The sequence below is a fragment of the Sarcophilus harrisii genome, chromosome 3, assembly GCF_902635505.1.
Source record: "Sarcophilus harrisii chromosome 3, mSarHar1.11, whole genome shotgun sequence".
NCBI classification, from domain to species: Eukaryota; Metazoa; Chordata; class Mammalia; order Dasyuromorphia; family Dasyuridae; genus Sarcophilus; species Sarcophilus harrisii.
Window position 1 is genome coordinate 62,936,029 of NC_045428.1, and position 25,461 is coordinate 62,961,489.

The 25,461-nt window shown below is 46.0% G+C and overlaps 2 protein-coding genes across 5 annotated transcripts; one reads left to right on the forward strand and one right to left on the reverse strand.

Moving 5' to 3' along the window:
* The first annotated feature begins 159 nt into the window (after positions 1 to 159).
* ABCB6 (ATP binding cassette subfamily B member 6 (Langereis blood group)) lies at positions 160 to 6,589 on the forward strand. The gene is made up of 19 exons (XM_031958005.1): positions 160 to 756; positions 846 to 980; positions 1,179 to 1,371; positions 1,846 to 1,947; positions 2,087 to 2,270; positions 2,374 to 2,495; positions 2,941 to 3,050; positions 3,316 to 3,381; positions 3,479 to 3,604; positions 3,733 to 3,809; positions 3,893 to 3,956; positions 4,046 to 4,131; positions 4,292 to 4,349; positions 4,496 to 4,600; positions 4,735 to 4,909; positions 5,539 to 5,651; positions 5,823 to 5,917; positions 5,997 to 6,065; positions 6,285 to 6,589. The coding sequence occupies exons 1-19, from the start codon at positions 241 to 243 to the stop codon at positions 6,415 to 6,417; spliced, it is 2,529 nt and encodes an 842-aa protein (XP_031813865.1). The 5' UTR covers positions 160 to 240; the 3' UTR covers positions 6,418 to 6,589.
* A 62-nt stretch (positions 6,590 to 6,651) lies between these two features.
* On the reverse strand, positions 6,652 to 11,125 carry ZFAND2B (zinc finger AN1-type containing 2B). 4 transcript variants are annotated; one of them, XM_031958021.1, is made up of 9 exons: positions 10,824 to 11,124; positions 10,268 to 10,362; positions 8,225 to 8,356; positions 7,923 to 8,074; positions 7,595 to 7,690; positions 7,474 to 7,513; positions 7,324 to 7,391; positions 7,152 to 7,224; positions 6,652 to 6,939 (listed from the first exon to the last, which is right to left on the reverse strand). In XM_031958021.1, the coding sequence occupies exons 1-9, from the start codon at positions 10,876 to 10,878 to the stop codon at positions 6,901 to 6,903; spliced, it is 750 nt and encodes a 249-aa protein (XP_031813881.1). In that variant the 5' UTR covers positions 10,879 to 11,124; the 3' UTR covers positions 6,652 to 6,900. The 4 variants fall into 4 exon arrangements, with proteins under 4 accessions (XP_031813881.1, XP_031813880.1, XP_031813879.1 ...); XM_031958020.1 differs by having other exon boundaries at positions 6,652 to 7,042; XM_031958019.1 differs by having other exon boundaries at positions 6,652 to 7,042; positions 7,474 to 7,690; positions 10,824 to 11,125.
* Positions 11,126 to 25,461: the final 14,336 nt, after the last annotated feature.

The window sequence follows — 25,461 nt, forward strand, 5'->3', positions numbered from 1 at the left end:
GTGCGGGACCCCTACCTCTGGGCTCACTCCGTCACGTGATGCAGGGGCGTCCTTGTTATTTTGTGGCCGCCGCGTGCAGCGCGGCCTCCGCCCCTCGGGCAGAATTGGCCAATGGAACGTCTCTAACGGAACCGGGGGGCGGAGTGACACACTGCGTGGCCGGGAGGCGAGGGTGGGGTGAGAACGCGCTCGGAGGGACCGGAGACCCCGGCGCATGCGTCGCCGCGCACCTACCCGGCCATGCTGAGGCTGGACAGCTACTGCGGGGCCGAGGGGCCGCCGACCCCGCGCTGGACCAGCGGCGGCCTGAGCCCCTGCTTCTTCTTTACGGCCGCGCCCGCGGCGCTGCTGGCGCTGGGGGCCCTGGCCCTGGCCCTGCGGCTGCGGAGGGCGTGCGCGCCGCGCGCCCGGCCAGCCCCGAGCCCGGGTCCGGCCGCGCGGGGCCTCCTGGGCGGCCTGCAGCTGCTGCTGGGCGGCCTGCAGCCGCTGCTGCCCGCGGCGGCGCTGGTGGCCCGGGCCGCGGCCGCCGCCGATGCCCCCCTGCCCGGTTACGCGCTGCTCTGGGCCCTGCTCGGCGCCGGCGCCGGGGCCTGCGCCCTGGCGCTGCAGCTGCTGGAGCGGGCGCCCGCCCGCCGGGCCGGACACGGCGCCGCTCTTCTCCTCCTGTGGGCCGCGGCGCTGGCGGCCGAGAACCTGGCCCTCGTGTCCTGGAACAGCCCGCTGTGGTGGTGGGCCCGGCGGGGGCTGCACCAGCAGGTGGGGGCGGGGCGGGGCCCTGACGGGGAGGGGGCCGCGGCGCCGCGGCCACTGGGCCACGGCTGCTGAGTCACGCCCGTCTCCCGCAGGTGCAGTTCGGCCTGTGGGTGCTGCGCTACGCCGTCTACGCGGGGCTCCTGGGCCTGGGGCTCTGCCTCCCTGGGGCTAGGCCCCAAGCCTATGCCCTGCAGGTCAACGGAGATGCTGACCCGGAGAGCAGCCAGGTGCCTCGGAGCCCCTAAACTGCCCTCAGAAAGCGCTTGATCAGTGTCCCTGGCGGAGAGGGATCACGGGTGGGAAAAGGGGGGAGAGAGAACCTGCCCTAGATCCCTGGCTTTGCATTCGCCCCTGAGGTCGGGCTGGGGCTGGTCTCCCCTCCCCTCCCCCAGCCTGCCCCTACCTCCCCCCCTCCCCCCCCACAGCCTCCCCAGCCTCCCGCCGCCTCCAGGTACGCGTCCACGTGGAGAGATCTTGGGCACAAGCTGCGGCTGCTGGGCAACCACCTGTGGCCCCGGGGAAGCCCGGCCCTTCAGCTGGTAGTGCTGATGTGCTTGGCCCTCATGGGCCTCGAGCGCGGTCTGAACGTGCTGGTGCCCATCTATTATCGGGACATCGGTGAGAGGGCCCGCGCCGGCACCCACCCCTTATCTGCGGCAGCTCTGGCCCCTCCCGGCCGCTGCCTCTGCCACGCCCCGGGTGCCCGTTGCTGCTCTGCTCCGCTCCTGTCCTGTCCCAAACGCGGAAGGAAGCCAGCGGGCTCTGGAGGGCACTCGGGAGAGGCCAGCTCTAGCCCTAGAGACCCCGGAACGCTTTGTGGAGGGGGGGCAGTTTGAATTGGGTCTGGAAGGGTGATCAGTCAAGGTGGAGAGGGGGTAGAAAACAACAGCGCGGGCGAAGGCAGCGAAGGCCGGCACCGGCTGGGTCCATTGGGTCTAGAACGTAGGTTAGGAAAGGAGTCCTGGTCCTGCGATGCCAACACAAGCTGCGGGCGTGAACTGGCAGCCTTCCGGGCACCAGGGTAGTGGCGAGGCAGGAACGGCTTCCCCAGAGAGCGGCTACAAACTGGTTCCAACACGTGTTTTCCCCTAGTGAACGCGCTAACCGCAAGGGCCCCTTGGAACTCTCTGGCCTGGATCATCTGCACTTATGTTCTACTCAAGTTCTTGCAAGGGGGAGGCACTGGAAGTACCGGTACGCAGTGATTTTTTTAACCCACTCCCAATTTTGGAGGCCACCAACTGTCTTCCAGGGGACGTTTCCCCTCCCCTCAACTCAGTTTTGTTTTCCTGGCTTCAAGCCGTCCCTCCTCACGTGCTTGTCCCTTGCCCAGGATTTGTGAGCAACCTACGAACATTCTTATGGATCCGGGTGCAGCAGTTCACAGCCCGGCAAGTAGAGCTGCGTCTCTTCACCCATCTGCACGGGCTGGACCTGCGCTGGCACCTGGGGAGACGCACGGGAGAAGTTCTCCGGATTGTTGACCGAGGCACATCTAGTGTGACCGGGCTGCTCAGGTAAACAGCAGGCCCGAGGAAGGAAGCGAGGAGGGGATCCCAGCAGCATCGCCGCCTCCCTCCTCTCCGTTCATCCTCCGTTCTCTCTGTGCTCGCTTGGCAGCTACCTGATATTTAACATCTTGCCCACCTTGGCCGACATCATCATCGGCATCATCTACTTCAGCATGTTCTTCAACGCCTGGTTCGGCCTCATCATCTTCGTCTGCATGACCCTCTACCTCAGTGAGTTCCGATTCCCCGACTCGGGGTCAGCAGGGGAAAGGGGCCGGTGGTCTCCCGTGGGGTCTCACTGCTCACCAACGGTGACAGTCACTGGGAGCCTGATGTCCGCCAGCTGAGCTCGGGGATGGAGTTGTGAGGGGGGAGAGAGAACGAGTCCTTTCTGCTGCCAGTCTGGGGCGGGCCCAGGGTCGGGAATTCACAAACAGCATGTGTTTGTTCCCTCACAAAATTATTCAGAAAATAGGAAAACGTGCTCAGTAAATGTGAGACTCCCTGGGGCGGTGGCGGGGGGGAGGCAGAGAAAGAGGAGCCACAGTGTGTCTGGAGAGTGCCTTCTCTGGAGCATCTGCTCCCTCTAGGTTTGTACTTGGTTGATCCTGGCCCGAACTGTTGGGGAAACTGCTGTGTCTTCTCCCCTCCCCCAACCGCTCCCACCACCCTCCAGCCTTGACGATTTTAGTCACTGAGTGGAGAGCCAAGTTTCGCCGTGATATGAACACACAGGAGAACGCCACACGAGCTCGAGCAGTGGACTCTCTGCTCAACTTCGAGACGGTAATGGGGCTTAGCTCAGGATCGTACGCCGGAAGGCCGAGGTTAGGAGGTCTGGAGAGGAGGCGGAGGCGGCCCCTGGTCCTGCTTGCGCCTCCGTGGCCGCAGACGAACGACGGGCTCTTTGTCCGTGAAAGAAGGGAGTCGGACTAAATGGGCGACTGCTGTCTCCTACCGTCCCGCCTCTGGGCTGGTGGAGTGGCTCTGGGCAGCGTCAGTGGCGCTGGCGCTACGGCACTGGGGGCTAAGTCGGTTCTGACCTTCCCAGGTGAAATACTACAACGCTGAGAGTTATGAAGCGGAGCGATACAAGGAAGCTATCATCAAGTACCAGGTGGGGCTCCTGGGGGCAGCGGCGGGGGCAGTGGGCATTCTGGGGCTAGGTCGCCTCGGCCCGTGACGCGCCTCCCCTTGTGTCGCCCATCCCGCAGAGTCTGGAGTGGAAGTCCAACGCCTCGCTGACTCTGCTGAACCAGACGCAGAATCTGGTGATCGGGCTCGGGCTTCTGGCCGGCTCTCTGCTCTGCGCCTACTTTGTTAGTGAGCAGCAGCTCCAGGTGAGGCAGCCCGAGGAAGGTGGGCATGGCTAGGGAGGGCAGCTGAAGGGATGGACAGAAGGGCATGAGGTTGGGGGGGACATTCCGGAGCCCTCCCCACTCTGACACCTTCTCCCTGTCACACGAAGGTCGGAGATTTCGTGCTGTTTGGCACCTACATCATCCAGCTCTACATGCCCCTCAACTGGTTTGGCACCTACTACAGGTAGTGTGTCCTGGGTCCCCCCGCCCCCCTCCCCTGGTCCCTGCTCTCTGTCCTCTCCCGACACCTTGCCCTCCCTCTCCCAGGATGATCCAGACCAACTTTATTGACATGGAGAACATGTTTGACTTGTTGAAAGAAGAAGCCAAAGTGAGTAGAGCGAGGGGGAAGTGGGGGGATGGCAACTGCGGCATTGCACAGGGGTCCTGTGGCCGTAGCAGTGCCTGTGGTGTTTGTAGGTGAAGGACGTCCCAGGAGCCCCAGCCTTGCAGTTTCAGAGAGGATACATTGAGTTTGAGAACGTGCACTTCAGCTACACCGAGGGGTAAGGGCCTCCCGCGCGGACCCTTCCCCCATCCCCAGTGCGGCTCTCCACTGCTCTCCTCATGGACGTTTTCTGCCCCTCTCTTCTCTCTTTAAGGGAGAGAGGGCAGGATGAAGTGAGAAGGTCACGGCCCACTCGCTAACCATCTCTGTCCTCCCAGGCGGGAGACCCTGCAGGACATCTCCTTCGCCGTGATGCCCGGGCAGACGCTGGCCTTGGTGAGCAGACGTGCCCCCATGCCCCTCTAGGGCTCCTCCCCCACCCACTGGTGCTGGAGTCCCTCCCGGGGGCAGGGGGTGGCCTCGGGCCGGCGGGCCTGCCAGCTTCTCGGGCTCAGCGCCTTCCGCCACTTCTCCCGTGGCAGGTGGGGCCCTCCGGGGCGGGGAAGAGCACTGTCCTGCGCCTGCTCTTCCGTTTCTACGACATCAGCTCCGGGCACATTCGCATAGATGGGCAGGACATCTCACAGGTGAGAGCGGAGGAGGGATCCTTGCCCGGGGCAGAGGTCACCTCCTGGGTCGGGGTCCCAGGGCAGTGCTCAGAGCTAGCGTCTGACGGAGCAGCCCCGAGGGATGACTGGGATGGCCGCTCTCTTGGCTCCAGGTGACCCAGACTTCATTGCGCTCCCACATTGGAGTCGTGCCCCAGGACACCGTCCTCTTCAATGACACTATCGCCAACAACATTCGATACGGCCGTGTCACGGCCTCGGAGCCCGAGGTGGAAGCTGCCGCCCAGGCTGCTGGCATCCACGATGCTATTCTGGCTTTCCCTGAAGGTGGGAGGCCTTCCCCACAATGGGCTGCGCTAGGGCGTCAGTCTGAGAGCATCTCAGCCCAGTTCCTGGCACACAGTACTGGGTGTAGGGGGCAGGGGGCAGGGAGCACTGGCCTAGAGTGGAGGGGCCCGAGCTCCTCTGTGCCCTGTAGGCAGCTCACAGCCGCTGTCGACCTCAGGCTCCTCGCCTAAAGCTGCACAGGGCTGCTGGGAGGATCACGCGAGTGAGCACAGCACTGGGCACATTTTGTCATTCACTTGTGTCTGACTGGGCAGATGGAGTAGTGGCCATTTCTTTCCCCAGCCATTTTACAGAGAAGGAAACTGAGGCCAACGGGGAGAAGTGATTCAAACTCATGAAGATCTATCTCCCTGACCTTGGGCCAGCCCCTCTATGTGATATCACTGGCTGCCCTTGGCACACGTGCTAGTGGATAAGGGGCGCATGTCGCGCTGGGGAAGACAATGTGTGAATGTCCAGATAGATACAAGATAACTAGAGAGAGAACGAAAGATAACGTCAGAGGGGGATGTGGGAGGTGGGCCGAGGAGGAGCGGGCGGGGTGGGGACTCACTCCCAGCAGGAAGGGCTTCCCAAGTGCTGTGTTCTGGGCTGGGGGGTGTCCCCAGGCTATGAGACCCAGGTGGGCGAGCGCGGGCTGAAGCTGAGCGGAGGGGAGAAGCAGCGGGTGGCCATTGCCCGCACCATCCTCAAGGCTCCGGACATCATTCTTCTAGATGAGGTGAGACTCCCTTGGCCGGGGCAGCTGCACCGTCAGCCCTTCCCTCCAGGTCTCACCAGACCGCCTTTCTCAGACCTTAGTGTTCCCTCCTCGCAGCCCAGCCCAGGGCCCTTGGGCCGCTTCTCTAACCCCTGTCCAGCAGAGATCAGTATTCCGGCTTCTTGTTTGTAGGCGACCTCGGCACTGGACACATCGACTGAGAGGGCCATCCAGGCTTCCCTCAACAAAATCTGTGCCCTTCGCACCACCATTGTGGTGGCCCACAGGTATGGGACTGGGCGGCAGGGGGCAGGGGTCCCTCCCCAGGAGAGGAGACTATGCCCACTGGTCTCTATGACTCCCCAGGTTATCAACAGTGGTCAATGCTGACCAGATTCTCGTGCTCAAGGATGGCTGCATTGTAGAAAGAGGAAGGTAAAGGGCGCAGTTTCCATTGGTTCTTGTTTTGCAGAGCCCATCTCTTGTAACAAAGTAACAAAGAAAAGAAGGGCAGCAGGACCAGCGAACGTACCAAGCGTGGAAGCACCTTCCTAGTATCATTCTCGGGGGTTCAGGAAAAGGGGGAAGGGTCCGGAGGGCAAGGTAGTTACTACTGCTCAATCCTGACCTTCATTCTTTCCCTGTCCCACCTAGGCATGAGGCACTGCTGGCCCGAGGAGGGGTATATGCTGACATGTGGCAACTGCAGCAACAGGGCCAGGATGAGGAAGTTGCAGATGCGAGGGGCCAGGCGCCAAAAGGGGGTCCTCAGCCCCCAAAGCCCTAATGGAGGTTGTGGGGAGCATCCTCGTCGTTACCGGCTCATGGGAATCCCGTGATTGTAACATCTGGCTTCTCACCCCACTTCACCCTGTTCCTGGGGTACATTTGTGGGAAGGCCTTACCTCCCCCTTCAGGGAAAATGGGACCTCAGAAATAAAGTGTGGAGTGAAACCTGAGCTCCATTCTGCCTTTATAGTATAGAGAGAGCTTGAGAAAGATAGTCATAAAAAGGGTACCACCATTTGGTAAGATGCTTTATTCCTTTCCAAGTCCAACCTGCCTGCTCACCGGCTCAAGGAACAGAGGCCACAGCTCCAGGAAAACCTCTCCATGGGGACACAGAAGGAAAGACGGGGAGGGGGAGAGGCCGGCTGCCAAGGTTCGGCTCCAAGCCGAACTCCACCTTCCCCCTTCAAACATGCGTAAACAGTAGGGCTTCCGGCCTCAGCTCAGGCACTCCTGGTGTGGTCTTCCTGGATTCCCGCCATCATTCTTGCTTTGAGCTTCTAGCCTCTTCCAGGGGATCCTGGAAGTGTGAGGGCCATAGCCCCTTCTAAGCTGAGCCACCCTCCCCACTCCCGGGCCTAACAAAGGCTGCAGTTGGAGGGTTTCGGGCTTCGGCTTTGGGCCTGGAGCAGGGAAAGGGGAGAGAGAGAGAGAGAGAGGGGAGGGGCAGAGTTAGGGGCAGCCCCAGGGTAGAGCCTGCACAGAGCCCTCCCCTCTCTGTTAGCCCCGTACCTGCTGCTTTCGGTACTCTTCCTCACTGGCTGACAGTGCTTGGGCCAGGGCTAAGTCTTCTTCCTCTTGAGTCCTGAGAGTCGAGGGTCAGCTTGAGACAGGATCCTTAGCCCCTTCAGCCCCCCATTCAACATCTCTCCCCCCATGCCTCCCCAGTTCTCAGAGTGGGTACCTGGGAGCCACAGGCTTGCCTTCAGTCAGAGACAGGATCAGCGCCTGCTGCAGGGCTTCATCCTCGCTCTGCCGAGAAAGACAAGTCACTCATCCCGCTCTCACTTGCCACCCATTCACTTCCCCCTCCTGGGTTCCTATCTCAACTCACCAGGCCATTCTGTAAGGCGTGAGTCGGTGACTCAGCAGTTCTAGGAGAGAGGAGAAAAACATAGCACGGGGATGGGAGCACAGGTGAGAAACAAGGTGGGGAGGAGCGGAGACATACATACCTGCTGTGAGAGGGGGGTGAGGTTCTAGCCAGCCCTGGGCCAGGCTCAGGGCAGGTGCTAGAACCTAAGCCCTGGGCTCTGGAGATAGCAGCGTGTCTGCAGGGGAGAGATACCTTCTACATACACCCCAGGAACCAGTCACCTTCCCAGCTACCTCTCCTCCAAGGAGCATCCTAAGAGAAGTGCTCCACTGGAAGGGGGGAGGGGGGGAGGCCTGTTGTTCTAGGGAGCCATTACGGAGTATGGGGCAGTTGGAGTGCCTGAAGCTCAGGGGGGGTGGGAGTAGGGGTGGGGGTGGGGTCCCTGAGGAAAGCACTCCTTGAGTTACCCGGGCTGGCTGGAAGGCAGTCTGTGCCCAGGGCACTCGTGGTCTAGCGGGTGTCTGTGCTTGAGACAAAAGTTTCGGCTGCATCGTTCACAAGTCAACTCCATCATTTCCCGTTGCCGGCAGCCAGGGCGGGTACACTTATTGGTGAAGATCTACAGGGAGACAGAAGACTCTTTACAACAAAGACCTCTTTTTCTCACTCATCCTCTCCTGTCTGGCGGTTGCCTAAAAAGCCAGCCTTCCCACACAGAGTCTGTACTGCCAGAACAGATAGAATAAAGCAAAGCACAGGTGAACCTCACCTTACGTTTGCGTTGGGCTGGGTCGGATCGGCAGTCCCTGTCGATGTGCTCCCCCACGGCACGGTCAGGGGATTCCCCTCTTGCCACAGGCACCGGTACATTGCACAGTGGGCACACAGGCACCTGAACATCCTACAGCCAGGAAGGACAGAAGGAAAGGCGCTGTTTATCCTATCTGCTTCTGGCAGTAAAGACAGTCTAGTAAAGCCCCAGGACGTGAACTGTGGACTCTGGGAATCCTTCTTCCCCTCCCCCCCCATCCAATAACAGCTCTGACATAGCCTCAAGCTTAGATAAAGTAAGGAGATACATTCAGTGGATGTGTAGCAAGGCCCCTACTATGCATGACAAACCATACTAGGTATACTGTGAGACCCAGCAACGTGTATCCTAGAGAAATATGACGGATAACTGGGTGATACAGTAGGTAGAGAACTAGACCTGGAGTCATAAAGTCCTCAGTTCAAATTTGGCCTCAGGTATTAAGCAATGTGACCTTGTGCAAGTCAATTAATTTCTGGCTGCCTTAGTTTCCTCAACCTATAAAACAGGGATGATAATAGCACCTATTTCCCAAGGTCACATGAAAATCTCCCTAAGCCTCTTTGAAAACATGTAAGGCATGATATGAATGATGAGTCAAACACAAATTGGCACAATGCAAGACAAATTTGAGCAATGCCATAAAAGATATATAAAGAGATCTATAAGGATTTAGAGAAAAGATGTATCTAGCTGAACATAACAAATCTTCATGTAGGAAGTGACATTTTATCTGTGTATTGAAGAATAGGCAAGATTTAAACAATTTGGGGAGGAAGGGGCAGCAGCAATCTAATCCATAAATGGCAACGTTCCGGATAGATCAGAGAAGTTGTAAGAGTCAAGACTAGAAAAGCAGGTTAGAGGACTGTTATGGGCCGCAACTCTGAACTTGAAACAAAGGATTCTTACAAGGTGCTAAGTCGGTGGAATTGATAGAGACAATGATTAGTTACCAGGGTGCTTAACAGTTCTCTAGTTCAGGACATGTACTTAGAACTTAATATAGTTCCACAAGATTCACACCTATGGTAAGCTCAGACAAACTGAACTAGAATCAGAACTGGAAGACGGAGACCGTGGTGTGGTTCTCCTGCCTCCCCCACAGAAACCAAGACACATTTAGGAGGACCTCAAGAACTTGGTGGAGGCAGAGAAGACAAAGGACTGGCGGCAGGAGCTTAAACTCTCGGAACAAAGGAGAGAGATGGGCCTCTAAGAAAGCTAACCGGGCCCCAGGAAAGGAGGCAAGACTTGGAAAGTGATAAAGAATTTGGACCTTAATCCCTAGCTGCACTTGGGGTGATTACTGAACTGAAACAAAGGCTGCCTCCAGAAAAAACCTCAACAGAGAACATTACATTTTAGAGAGAATATCACAGAGGATTATGAATGTCAGGCTTTTGAGTATCAGAGCATCAGAAAACTGATTGATCAATGAGAAACACATGACTGGTGATACATTTTAGAAAGACCTGGTATAAGAGGTAGGGCAGTAGAGGGAGGAGAGGATGGAGGCAATGACCAATGAGGCTAGTTGAATAGCAATGAGGTTCTGGACAAGTGGAAGTAATAAAAGAAAGCAGTAGATAACATATATTTTAGAAGCAGAATTGAAAGTGCTAGTAGACTGAATAAATGGGAGGGATGAGAAAGAGGGAAGAGCCAAAGAAAATGGCTCAAGCTTGGATGACTCAGAGAAAAATGGAGAAGGCATCCAGCAGGACAAGCAAGATAGGGAAATCATACAAATAATGCCTGAAGGCAAGAGACCAGATGTAATTATCAAGGGTCAAAGTATATGGAGAAAAAGCCTGGAGAAATCCTATTTATTTAGGGTGAGGGAAGATAAAAAGGAACCGTCAGTGATGGATCACAGAGAGCCACGGGAGGAGAGAAATGAAGGAGCTGCTGCTGAAGGACACCAATCAGTGTCAGTAGGGTCCGGGTTTCCCTCAGCCTCCAAAAACGCCACAAGTCCCAAGCCAGCCCCGCGCTCACCTTCTGGTAGGCAGAGCCACAGTGATGCTGGTCATAAGCCACGTGGTCCGCGCAGAATATGCCAGAACAGGCGTCACACTTGAGAGGCAGGAAATCTGCAGGGAGGGAAGGACGCTTAGCTTGGCGTCTCGGGGGAGCCCTAATGCTACATCACGCCTCATTCGGGCCCTAACTCCTCTTTCATGTCATCCCGCCTTCCCCTTCTCTCGGCCCAGCAATAAACCCCCCCGCCGCCGCCGATTCACTCCCTGTCCGTCTCAGCTGTAGTTTACACGTGTGTGCAGGTGCGTATACACCCAAATGGGGCGTGCATCTTACTGTGTGCGTGCGCGCACATGTATGCACACTTACACACACGCACACATAACGCATGACAGCAGCGCTTTGGGACTTAGTTAATTTCTTTAGTCACCGCACTTGCTCCGGGCCCCGCCCACTCCTCCATCCCGGAAGTCCCAGCCCTCGGCACACCCCAGCCACCCACAGCCCTCCCGGCCCAGGCCCCGCCCACCAGGCCCCGCCCCCTATCGAACCGCGTCTAGGCCCCGCCCCTCACCCAGGCGCTGACAGGTCGGTTCCGAGCAGTGAGCTCCCAGGTCCGGGAATTCCATGGCCGGGGATGGAGGGAGGAGGGGCCTCTGCGGAGAGGAAGCGAAGAGGGAGCGTTGCGATGGCGCTGGCTCCAAACCTGGGCGGACCTACCACGCCCCCGGGGGCTCCTCTGCCGTGATCCACTCGGAACCGGGCGGACCCACTGCTCTCGGATCCGAGACCCAGCCGCCGGCGACCCTCAAACATCTGCAGGCTCGGCTCCGCCCCCTTTCCGCGCCATGGGCGCGGTGACGTCACGGCACGCACCCCTACGGGCGCGTCCCCGTCCCGCGCAGCGAGCCAGCCCCTCCCCTCCCCCCCCCCGCCTCTCCCACCAAGCCCCGCCCCTTCATCCTTCCCCCCGTGATTTTCTGTCTTCCTTGGCCGAAGGAGCGCGCGCGCGCGGGTGCCCGAGCCGCGGTGAGCCCCTATCGGGAGCGCTCTCCCATCTCAGCCAGCCTCTGCGTGAGCACCTGCAGCGACAAGAGTCTCAGTCACTTCTCCGCAGCCTCGGGCGGGCTCCTGCCCGGACCAGCGGGGGGAAGGGGCGGCCAGGCAGAAAGGGCTCACCCATTTCTGGGCTAGAGGCGCAGTCTTTAAGTCCGAGACATTTTCCCCGGCCACTGTCTCTTCTCACTTCAAGTTATAGTTGTCTGACCCTGGGAAGGCCGCGGCCTCTCTGTGACTCAGTTTCCCCATCTGCAAAAGGGAGCGGGTGATGGCAGCTATTTCCCCGCGCTGTCATTAGGGTGAAGTATAATATCGCGAGCGCTTGGCAAACCTTAGGTGATATATGAATGCTAACCATCATTAGCTATTGACGTTTTCAGTCAACTTGCTTTTTAGAGGCTGATTGATGTCACCTGGTTAATATGGGGAGCCCGTTTACACCATGACACGCCGGTCACACAAAAGATCATCACAATTCCATCAGGCAACAAGCGGTTCTAAACTTATCTGCCATGTCCTAGGCAGCGCTGAGCACTGAGGGCACAAATAAAGAAAGAAAAAACAAAACCTGCCCCTGCTCTGGAGGAGCTCAGAGGCTAATGGGTGAGACAACATGCCCAGGAGTCAGTCTCCCAGTGAACCCAAAAAAGGAATCAAAGCTCTTAGACATATTAGAGTGTATGGGAAATTACAGGAATACTCCTGGGAGTGAGAAATCTCAGCCCAAGAGAAAGGCCCTATCTTACCAATGGAAAATTTCCCAAAGTCGCTAGGGAAATCACGGGCATCTTGAGGTGCCAGCTTCTCTTCTGAAAGTATTTTTTTCCCCTGTCCTCACAAATTTCTCCCACGAGATAGTCTGGAACCATGCAGACACATATATACAAACATATACAAACACAGACATAGGTATATATGCATATATGTATATACAGATATGTGCGGGTCTAATCGTCTATCCATCTATCCATCTAGGTATCATCTATCTCTATCCATCATCTATCCATCTATCTCTATCTATCCATCATCTATCCATCTATCTCTATCTATCTATCCATCATCTATCCATCTATATCTATCCATCTATCATCTAGCCATCTATCCATCTATCCATCTATCCATCTATCTATCTATCTATTTATCCATCATCTAGACATCAATCTCTATCCATCTATCCATCTATTTATCTATCATCATCTATCCACCATCTATCTATCTATCTATCATCTATCCATCTATCTATTTCTATTTATCCATCATCTATCCATCTCTATCCATCATCTATCATCTATCTATCCATCATCTATCCATCTATCCATCTATCTATCATCATCTATCCATCTATCCATCATCTATCTATCATCTATCCATCTATCTATCTATTTCTATCTATTTATCCATCATCTATTCATCTATCTCTATCTATCCATCATCTATCATCTATCTCTAGCTATCTATCCATCTATCTATATATCCATCATCTAGACATCTATCTCTAGTCATCTATCCATCTATTTATCTATCATCATCTATCCATCATCTATCTATCTATCATCTATCCATCTATCTCTATCCATCTATCCATCATCTATCTATCATCATCTATCCATCTATCCATCATCTATCTATCTATCATCTATCCATCTATCTATTTCTATTTATCCATCATCTATCCATCTATATCTATCCATCATCTATCCATCTATCTATCATCATCTATCCATCATCTATCCATCATCTATCTATCTATCTATCATCTATCCATCATCTATCATCATCTATCATCTATTCTATCTATCATCTATCCATCTATCCATCTATCTATCATCATCCATCTATCCATCATCTATCTATCATCTATCCATCTATCTATCTATTTCATCATCTATCCATCTATCCATCATCTATCTATCATCTATCCATCTATCTATCTATTTCTATCTATTTATCCATCATCTATTCATCTATCTCTATCTATCCATCATCTATCATCTATCATCTATCCATCTTCTATCCATCATCTATCATCTATCTATCCATCATCTATCCATCTTTATCTATATCATCCATCTATCATCTATCTATCCATCATTAATCCATCTATCTATTCTATCCATATCTATCCATCTATTCTATCCATCTATCTATCCATCTCATTTCTATCATCATCATCCATCTATCACATCTGTCATCTATCATCATCATCGCAACACATGATCGTCTATCTATTTCGTTTTATCCATCATCTATCCATCTTATCTATCCATCTATCCAGTCATCTTTATGCATTCATCTTATCTTCCATCTAATCTTATCTATTTCGATCATATCTATCGTCATCATCTATCGGCATCTCATCATATTATCGATCATTTATCCATCGATCAGTCGATCTTATTCGATCTATCAGTCTATCATCTATCCATCTATCATTATCATCATTTTATCGCGATCTATCATATCTATTTCTATCTATCTTATCCAATCTATCATCTATCTCATCATCATCCATCATCTACATCTATCTATCTATCCATCATCTATCCATCTATTTATCTATCTATCCATCATCTATCCATCTATCTCTATCCTCATCCATCATCTATCTCTATTTATCTATCTATCCATCATCTATCCATCTATTTATCTATCTATCCATCATCTATCCATCTATCTCTAGCCATCTATCCATCCATCTATCATCATCCATCCATCTATCCATCATCTATCTATCTATTTCTATTTATCCATCATCTATCCATCATCTATCCATCTATCTATCTCTAGCTATCTATCCATCATCTATCCATCTATCTATCTATTTATCTATCTATCCATCATCTATCTCTATTCTATCTAGCCATCTATCCAACATCTATCCATCATCTTATCTCATCTATTATCCTATCTTCCATCTTATCTATCATTTATCTATCTATCCATCCTTGATATATCTTTCTTTGCCAATCATCTCACCATTATCATCATATTCCTCATCATTCTTCTATCTATTTATCTACCTGTCCAAATCCACTTGAAATCCAGCACTACTGAGTTCAATTTATCTCTTGTATGAGCAGTCAGTTATCATCTTGATAGCTCTTCTCTATTTATCATATTGTATAACATCTTTTCACTTCAATCCATGTAAACTAGCTCAATTTCTAGGTACTACAACCCATTGTGATCTCTTGATTTGCTTAATTTCATTGTCCCTATTCTAAGCTTCCTTTCCATCCCTTGTCTACCATAATAGGATTTCTGTGTCAGACTCATCAGCTCCCTTCATGAATGGTATAATAATTATACAGTTCATTCTTTTACTAATTTATTTTGATCTTGGAAAGACATTGTGCTTGATTATGGTATATTTTGTAGATATTTTTCTTTTTAATAAACGTAATCTTTCCATTGAATTAGCCCTTCGGGCTATTCATGGAAATTGCTTACAATTTTTCCTAAAATATGTCTTTACTGTTTAGGATGGGCAACCCTGAGGAGGTAAACTTTCTAGTAGTTCCATTCATGATCCCCTATCTAGTGTGCTCCCCCATATTAATCAACTAATCAAACAAATCAATCAATTAATTTTTAAAACCACATTTACTATTGGAGAAGTAGGAAAACTGGGATAGATAGGTAGACAGATAGATACCATTGTTAGTAAAGCTGTGAATCGATCCAGTCATTCTGGAGAGCAATTTATGCCCAAAGGGCAATAAAACTGAGCATATATCCTTTGATCCAGCAGTATCATTACAGGTTTTGTATCCCCATGAGATCTTAAAAAAGGGAAAATGACCCACATGTACAAAAATGTTTGTAGCAAGCTCTTTTTGTGGTGGCAAGTAATTGGAAATTGAGTAAATGCCAATCAATTGGGGAAGGGCTGAATAAGTTATGGTATACAAATATAACCGAATATTATTGTTCTATAAAAAGTGATGAACAGGCAGATTTTAGAAGAGTCTGGAAAGATTTACATAAACTGATGCTGAGTAAACAAGCAGAACCAGGAAAACACTGTATATAGCAACTGCAAGATTGTGTGATGATCAACTATGACAGGCTTAGCTCTTCTCAGCAATACACTGATCCAAGCAAATTCTGATAATCTTGTGGTGGAAGACACCATCCACATCCAGAAAAAGAACTATGGAGATTGAATGGAGATTCAAGCATATTATTTTACTTCTTTGTTGTTTTATTCTTTCTTGTTATTTTACACTTTTGTTTTGATTTTTCTTTTACAATAACTAATATAGAAATATGTTTGAAATGATTGCACATGTATAATCTATATCAGGTTGCTTGCTGTCTTGGGAAGGGGGGAGAAAAATTTGGAACTCAGAATCTTACAAAAATGAATGTTAAAAACTATCTTTACATGTAATTGGAAAATATTATTAAATGGCAAAAAAGTATATTTGCTGAGGAAAAATAATAGCTATTCTTAATAAAGCACTTTAAGATTTACAAAGTGCCTTACAAATATTATCCTATCTTATCCTCCTGACAACTTTGGGAGATAAGTGCTATTATTATCCCCATTTTACAGATGAGTAAACTAAATCACAGGGAAGTTGTGACTTTCCCAGAGTCCCACAATTAGTGAAAATTTGAATCTAATACTCTGTGTACTATTACCAAATTCCCCCAAATTCAATGGCACTCACCCATATATATATATATATACACACACAGGATCCCTGGGGAGAATGGACTGAAAATTAAGGTGCAAAAAGTGCACAGGATACCAATTACCTCATGCTTACTGGCTACTTTTCTCCCTTCAGAGTCCCCAGTTACTCTGCTGCAGAACAAGACATCTCTTGGGGAAAAAAAACCTGCCTTGCTCATGTTCCTTGGCTCTTTGCTACGTGTGATGTCCCTGATGACCGGTAGGTAGATTCATACACTGCTGGGCTGGGTCCAGCAAATCTGCTGGTACAGTGGCTTCCCAGCAAACATTGCTGCTACTGCTGGCAGCTGACTGCTGACTGCTGGCTGCTAACTGCTGGCTTCTGGCTGCTACTGCTGCTGAAACAATCAGCAGGATGATTTCAGAGAGGCCTGGAGAGACTTACCTGATGCTAAGTGAAATGACCAGGACCAGGAGATCATTATACATGGCAACAGCAGGATTATTGATCAAATCTGATGGACATAGCTCTTTCTAACAATGAGATGATTCAGGCCAGTTCCAATGACCTTGTGATAAAGAAAGCCATCTGCACCCAGAGAGAGCACTGTGGGAACTGAGTGTGGATCACAACATAGCATTTTCACTCCTTTTGTTGTTGTTCACTTGCATTTTGTTTTCTTACTCATTTTCTTTCCTTTTTGATCTGATTTTTCTTATGCAGCAAGATAATTGCATAAATGTTTACATATATTGGATTTAACATATTTTAACATGTATAACATATATTGGATTGCTTGCCATCTAGGGGAGGGGGTGGGGAAAAAGATGGAAAAATTTGGAACACAAGGGTAATGCAAGGGTCATTGTTGAAAAATTATCCATGCATATGTTTTGAAAATAAAAAAAAAAAAAAAACCTTTCCAAAAAAAAAAAAAAAAAAAAAAAGGAATTCCCTTAGCTTAGCTTCTTTCTCCATCCTCTCAACATCATTAATCTTTTTTTTTTTTTATTATAGCTTTTCTACTATTATCTCATACATCCTGGATTCAGCATAATCCCAAGGAGAGTGAAACCAAACTTTTCTCACATTATCTGGCTGGGTATGCTTCCACTCTGGAGTACTTATAACCATCTCTTAAACCAAACTTTGCCATGTGTGGTAGTAAAGACCTGACTTAGCAGGCCAATTTCCTGGTAGTTTAGGTGAGATCATAGAATGAAATTAGACATTTCTGAAACATTTGACACCACTTAAAAAGATTTACTTATCCATAGCCAGGTACAGGATAAAAATTAAGATACTGTATTGATAGAACTCAGCCCAGCTCAGCTTTCCTGCTTCTGCGTATCCATAATGGTGTGCAGGTCAAGCATCAGAGGAGAGACAGAGTACCTCATAATTATTTTGTACTTAACATCAAGAGATATAGTGTCATAAGCCAATTAAATCTTGGCGATAGTTTTAATATCACTTCCATTTAAAAAAAATAAATTTTATTGATATTTTTATTTTTACATCATTTGGATTTTCCCCCTGTATTCCTCGCACTCTGGTCTCTCAAAAAGACATTTTTAACTAAAAATTTTTTTTAAGAAAAAAAGAAAAATCCAGCAAAACTGATCAAAAATGGAAAAAATCTAATGTCATATTAATAAGTATATTAATAAAATATTAATATAACAATAGTTGTACTTCATATATTACATGCAGTGTTTCACACCCATGGATTCTAATCTTTGCAAAAAAGAAGGATTTTTTTTCTCCTCATATATTTTCTTTGGGGCCAAGCTTGTTTTTTGTGATTTTACAATATTCACTTTTAATTACTTTGTGGTTACTGTTCTTTCTATATACATTTTTTAGTGTTTGCTATTTTTTGGCTCTGCTTATTTCATTTTTCATCAGTTCATATAAGTCTTTCCATGCTTCTCTGTGTTCATTTTAGTTGTTTCCTACAGTATAGTTAACATTCAATTATACTTACATATCACTTTGCTACCACAAAAAATCCAGCTATAAAAATTTGTGCATATGGAGCCATTTTTTTTTTTTTGTCATTGACTTACTTGAGATATATGCCTAGAAATTTTAATAGCTTTTAAGGAAAAACTTCACATTCAAGATTATTCATTCTCACCCCATCTCCAAGATTAGAATCATCCATTCTCAGTGCATCAGGGGTTAGACTCAAATACTTCTTATGGAGCAAGGCATATGTTCTGATCTTTCCATCAAGGATAACTGCTGTGGCCTTTTACTATTGGACATATGTGGCTAACAAGCTCCTGGTTGATCCCTATGCATCCCTAAGACTGGAGAAGACCTTGGGAAACTGCTCTCAACTACAATAGGGCACTAATTAGGTCCCCTCTAAAATGGATTATTACCAAAAAATTTAGAAAATTAAATGGATTATTACATAGTTTCTTCTACAAAATGTACTCAATAGGCAAACTCAATATGGAGTATTGAACTGGTATTTGTTTTCTCTATCACAAAAGAAATTCTCAAAATACACAAAAAAGTCACATGTCCACATGAGCAAACATTCAAACATGAAACAACAATCCATTCTCTAAATAACTCTCCAGAAAAGCAAAAACGCTTTGTAGAACTGATAAATTATTATTTTACTTTTATCTCTGACCACTCTGTGCAACTCACAAATATGGAACTTCTGAAACTAGAGCATGGTCTGTGCTGCCTTAACTCTTTCAGCTACAGCATCTTTCAGATTCTAACCTCACCACCATGCTGCTCACTCAACTCTGGGTTGACATTACCTCCCTCAGCCTCCTCTGATTGGAGAGCTGGCGGGTGGAGTACCAAATTCTTCCTTGTTGGTTGTTAGTTAGTCTCTTCAGTCATACCTGAGTCTTTGTGACCCCATTCAGGGTTTTTTTGGCAAAGATACTGAGTAGTTTGCTATTTCCTTCTCCAGCTCATTTTACAGATGAGGAAACTGAGGCAAAAAGATAAGTGACTTGCCCAAGGTCATATAGCTAGTATCTTGGGTCATATTTGAAGTCAAGTCCTCTTGATTCAAGCCAAGGCTTGTACCTAGCTGTCCAAACTCTTCCTAGTGTTTTCCTTTGTAGAAGATAGAAAGTGGGCTCTGAGCTCACTCCTCTTTGCTTCTGCTGTTTCTGCCTTATTTCAATTCCATGGGAAAAGGGCTTGGTACCATTTTGTGTTCCATTCCACTCTGCATTTTCTTGATTCCTTCTGTGTGTTGTCTCTTTGTTTAGAATGTGAACTCCTTGAGGGCAGGAACTGTCTACCTTTTTATTAATTGTGCCCCCAGCCTTTAGCATAGTACTTCGAACATAGTCCTTAATAAATGTTTAAATAATTGGATTGGATTAGAGTTTCTCCTAGGAGTAGTGTATCTGGTAGGAGACAAAAAGCTCTTCCCAATATCAACTTGTATCAGCTCAAGATTTGGAAACATGCATCTTTATCTTTCCTTCCCTGAATGTGAAGGATTAATAGCATGCTATCAGGGCCCAGGACGCACGAACTTTGCCAGTCCTCCACAACATTACTATGAATGATTTGTGTCATGCAAGGAATATAGGAAGCATTTGTCCCAAAGTCCCATAAAGTGTCTTTATCTAGAATAAGTTTAATCAAGATAATGGGTTATTGGAGCATTTTATTTCTATTTTTGTTCAAAGACAACTTGAGTCTTTTTCACTTGTGCATTTTCTTTGATGGATAAAATGATTTTTTCATTACCTACATAAACATTGTACTGATGTTATGTCCATTTGGGAATTGGGCAGTCTTATGCCCACTTCTGGGGAAATCTAGGCACTAAGGATTTATAAGTTTTATTCATATTTTCCCAGAATTTTACTCTAGGGCGAAGGCAATGAGCCAAAGAGAGAAACTGACCTTTGGAAATCAGCCCCAGGTCCATGTAAGCCAGAGTCTTTGGGGGAGGCAAAAAGAGGGCAGTCTTTAGAGTTCATTTAAGATGTAAAAGTTTGATTTTTAAACCCTGGTTCTTAGTCCATTGGGAGGAGCTACACACAACTTTTGGATTTTGTCTAAATTTATTTATTTTCTTTTAAATTTCCTTTGCAGGAAATTGGTAGGAAATTCCATATAGAAAGCTATATTAATTACAGAGATATATTGGAGAAAATTGTGGTGGCTCTATGAATAATCAAAAAGGGATAAAAGTTCAAAGGGACTTTTCCATTTTAGAGGGAACCTAATTAGTGCCATATTGTAGTTGAGAGTATTTTCAAGACTTGACACTCTTGCCTTTCAAGATCCAAATACTTCCACTATCTACCTCCTCTGCCCCTAATCACATACTGCTGAATGGCTCTAAAGAAAGTTGACTACTCTAGAAATTTGTATTCTCTAAACCAAGAATCTCAACCTGGAATTGTGAAGTTGTTGTTGAAACTGTTGTTTTATTTGATTTATTTAATGTTTCCCCCAGTTCAAAAAAAAATTTTTTTTTAATTTTTGAGTTTTAGGTTCTCTAAACATTTAAACATTTCTATACAAATCAAATTGTAAAAGAAAACAGATTTCTCACCCTAATGAAAATCAAAACCCTCAAGAAAAACTGTTTAAAAAGAAAGAGATAGAGAGAGAATGCTTCAATCTATATTCAGATACACTCAGTTCTTCTCTGGTATGGATAGGATTTTCATCATAAATCCTTCATAGTCATGGATGATTTTACTATTAAGAATAGCAAAGTCATTTACAGCTGGTCATCCCAGAGAATTGGTATTCATTGCAGCACATTTCACTTTGCTTGAGTTCACTCTCCAGGGGTGGGTGTGGGTGTGGGTGTGTTTCTGGGAGCATCTTGCTCATCATTTCTCAAAGAACAATAAAATTCCATGTGATGTTTTTTATATTTTTTGATAATTGAATTTCAATTTAATTGGTTTCCTTTGTATTCCTTTATGTCATATATTAAAAAACAATATTCTAAGAAGTGGTTAATAGGTTTTACCCAACTCTAAAAGCCTCCAAAGCTCAAAAAAGATTAAGAAACCCTTTATCTAATGGATCCTTACTACAGCAAACTGGTGCTTTTCAAATAGGGTCATGAAAAGGCTGAACAGCAGCAAATGGATTCTCTATGCTATTCACCACATTAGATGTTCTAAAATTTTTCTTTCCTTACCTCTTTCTTGACTGTCTTGGCTGAAGGCCTTGCCTCATTTTTACTGAAAACTTTTAAATTAAATTAAAAATTTTAATTCTAAACTTAACAGATACCTCCCAGTGAGCACTCCTCTACACAAGATAGAACATAAAAGGATTAGATGCAAAAGCATAAATCTCAAGTCCATATAGCATGCTTTTGAAAAAAAGCATATAATAAATTCAGTTTTATTTTCCAAACTTTTCCTGCTTACCTGTGTCTATTTAGGCAGTATTTCCCTTCTGGTCCCTTTTGTTTTCCTTTTTCTTTTCTTTTTAGCCTCACTCTTGACAGTTTCCATATTCACCAACTGATCTACAAATTGACACTCGACTCCTGAAAGCTGCCTCAATTCAACAAATATTTCTAAAAGTGTCTGCTCTTATTTATGGAGTGATACAGAATCCCATGGAGAAGTCCATCGGAGCTGCCTTTTTTAAAAAAAAGTTTTATTGTTTGAACAGGTAATTAAGGTTAAGTGACTGGTCCAGGATCACACAGCTAGTAAGTGTCAAAGATCTCATTTGAACTCAAGTCCTCCCGATTGCAGGATTGGTGATTTATCCACTGCACCACCTAGCTGCCCTAATTGGAGCTACAGCTGAAGCTTCCCACTGTTGATGTATCTTGCCCCACTTTGTATTTCTGTTTAAGTCAGGTGTTCCCAAGTCACACCTAAATAGACATCTCCTATTACTCTATGTCAGTCTTCCAGGCTCCATTGTTTCACACTGCCAGCTTGATCACTTGCTAGCCAATCCGTGGTATTGTGAACTGATTAATGCAGGATTTGTGGTGACTCATGCCATTTCATCTGGGCAGTTAATTAGTCCTGAATTGTATTTCCTGGTTACTAAATGCTGGTGGATGCTGACCCAGAACGATAGTGTTGATGATGTTCCATGTGTTTCTGCTTGTATATTCCCTGTCCAATAGCTTGTTTGAACCTTCCTTAGGATCATATATTCAAAAGCTGAAAGGAATTTCCTGTTAGCAGAGAGTCTGGCTGTTTATTCCTCAGCTCAAGTCCCATACTTGAGGGGTATTGATACATTTGATTCATGGTACTTAGCCTTGGGAATAGATAGGAAGGTAAATGATCAACTCATCTTGCTACAGAGCAAACTGGTTACATATTTTCTATAAATATCTATATCTTACTTAATGCTTTCAAAACCTGAGACTTTGTCAAACATTGTCAGGAATATTTACAAAGTATACAGGCCCCACTTACTTACTAGTTTGGAACCTGAAAACCTGTTTTATGCAGTGTACAAAGTATCATGTAGAAATTTGTGTTAATGGCTGTTGGGTCATTGGAATCTTTGGAAAAATATTTAGGGCGCAGTAGCATAGCTTTTGGGGGGACAAAATAAGTACCTAAATCATTTGGATATGATTTCCTTTCAGTAAAATTCTTTTTTTTCCCCTAAGGCAATTAGGGTTAAGTGACTTGCCCAGGGTCAGTAAAATTCTTTAAATAGGAGTTCCATAATTGACTCATGAATCATTCAGGTGGCTAAATTTCTTCGAGCCCTAATTGTTTCAGTTTTCTATTTATATTCCAAAGTGGTACCACCAAGGTAAAGAGTTTAATATTTATTTCATATTATCACCTTCTTACAATTCTGCATTTCAGCAAAAATCAGCCTTCCTGCTATTTCTCACCTCCATACCTTGAATAGGTTGTCCTTGATATCTGGAATGTTCTTCCTCTCCCCTTTCACATGATAGGATCCCTAATTCTCTTTAAGGATGAATTCAGGTGTTTCTTGCTGTAAGGAAGATACTTTTTAAAACTTTTTTTTTGGGTTATTTTGAACTCGTCAAACATCAACAAATATGAGCATTTCCATATACAAATAAGAACAGAAAAAGATTGTATGTGGATCCATGAACTTATATTAATACAGCAGAATTTTTAAAAGTACATTATCAATTCAACATGCTCATTTCAAAGTTTCCTTGTCTGTGTCTATTTCTGAATTTCCTTTATATTTCTTATGTGCATTAAAAATAGGCTAATTATCTTCCTTTTCCCTTGCTCTTTCTTTATTTTTTCATTCTTCCTTCTTCCCTTTCTTTTTCTTCCTTCTTTCTTTCTTTTCTTATTTTCTTTCTCTTTTCTTTTTTCCTCCCTCCTTCTCTCCTTTCTTTCTTTCCTTCTTTCCTAATCTGCTTGGCTGCCCTAGCACTCATATCCATTAACATCATACTGTCATCAATCACACTCATTATCCTTTTCCTCCACACAATCCTAGAATTGGCCGTAACTGTGATCCAGGCCTATGTACCCAACTAGTAAGCCTGTACTTACATGATAATTCTTAATCAACTTTCTTTTCTTTTCTTTCTTTCTTTCTTTCTTTCTTTCTTTCTTTCTTTCTTTCTTTCTTTCTTTCTTTCTTTCTTTCTTTCTTTCTTTCTTTCTTTCTTTCTTTTTTCTTTCTTTCTTTCTTTTTTCTTTCTTTCTTTCTTTCTTTCTCATACTTCTGTGTAATTCTTTCTCATTAAAAGAAAATCTTTGTTAAAAAAAAAAATCCACATTTAATTCTTGAGAGTTCAGATCCAACTCATCATCACTAGCTGGTTAGGTCCTCAGAGTAGTGCTATTACTATTCCCAGAGTTCTAAGAAGTGACTCAGTGGGTGTCTATAGTTTTAGGTATTAGCTGATGAACTATTAGTGTGATTGTCCTCAATAGTCAGCTAGGAGACCCAGTTCTCTAGTAAAAACATTTTTTTTTTTCAAATAGCATAGCAAAAACAGCAGTTTTAAAGCTGACATGAGGGCTCTCCCACAAGTATATCCAGAGTCCAGGAAGAATGAAGAACTGGTAAACACTTAAAGTATGATTGTACTTTGACACATATGTCAGGACAAAAATAATCAAGGCAACTTATAACTACAGAATCATGTCTTTCATTCTAGTGTTTTCTCAGTATTTGCTCTTAGTTGCTCAGATGTTCATCTGAACTCCTCCTAGAGTCTGGTCTCAAGGTGATCTTCTGGACCTGCTTAATCCAGTCATGGTGGCTATGCTGTCTTCCTTACTAGGGTAAGTTCCATTGCTTGCCTTTAGCACTATTCTTAGGCTTCAGAATATCAATGATCCATTGGTCTCTTGCCATTGCTCTTCAATTGACATTTATAATCTTTGGTCCTCGGATGGGCTGTGACACTGATCTCTTCTCGGATGTAATATATTATTGTGTTCCTTTTTTTTCAGTGAGGGACAAAATCCTAGGTTTTATTTACCATTCTTTGTGTGGAACTACTTTTCCTAAAACACTGAATAAATAAATCTCCAATAACTCTAAGTTGAATATAAGCTGCCTGCTGTTAGTGAGTAAAGCTGTTTTGTTTTCTCCTTTTTTTAATCCCCGAACCTAGTAGTAAGCCTTGTAGAGGCTTGATACATGTTTTTTGAAAATCACGTTCTGGATGCTAAGTGAAGTGAGTAGAATCAAGAGAACATTGTACACAGTAACAAGAAGATTATGTGACAATAAACTGTGATGGACTTGGCTCTTTTCAACAATGAGGTGATTCAGGGCAATTCCAAGAGACTTGTGATGGAGAGAGCCATCTGTATCCAGAGAGAGGACAGACTATGGAGACTGAATGTGGATCACAACATAATATTTTTAGCTTTTTGTTTTCCATTCTAATTTTTTTCTCTTTTTAATCTGATTTTTTCTTCTGCAGCATGATAAATGTGAAAATACATATAGATGAACTGTACATGTTTAACATTGCTTGCTATCTAGGGGAGGGGTGGGAAAAGGGAAGGAGAAAAATTTGGAACACAAAGTTTTGCAAGGGTGAATGTTGAAAATTATCTTTGCATATATTTTGAAAGTAAAAAGTTATTATTTTTAAAAAAAATAAAAGAAAATCATGTTTTACCTCTTCCCCCAAGATAAGTTCAGAAGGGGTGCTAATGTTTTTTGAGCACAATATAACAATATGATTGTTTAAAAAGGCAGAAAAAAATTTAAAGCATACAAAATCTTAATAGCATACACTTTTAAGTTATATTTGTATGACTAATTGCAGGTTTTGGTTTGGTCTTCAGATACTGGCTGTGGCCCAAGTTCAAGCATTGTTGATATTTTCTCCTGATTAAGCATCTTCACTGGAGAATCTTGGCCAGAAGAAAAACCTGGATATCCAGTTCTTTGGTATATTGAAGTAATCTTTATTAAATAAGAAATGAATCATGGATATCATTTGGTACCATTTCTATTCAGTCCTTAAGGATACAAACAAAAGGTGCCCTGGGTCCAGAGTTTATTGGGTCTCCATTGGTCCCATCCTTTGTAGGC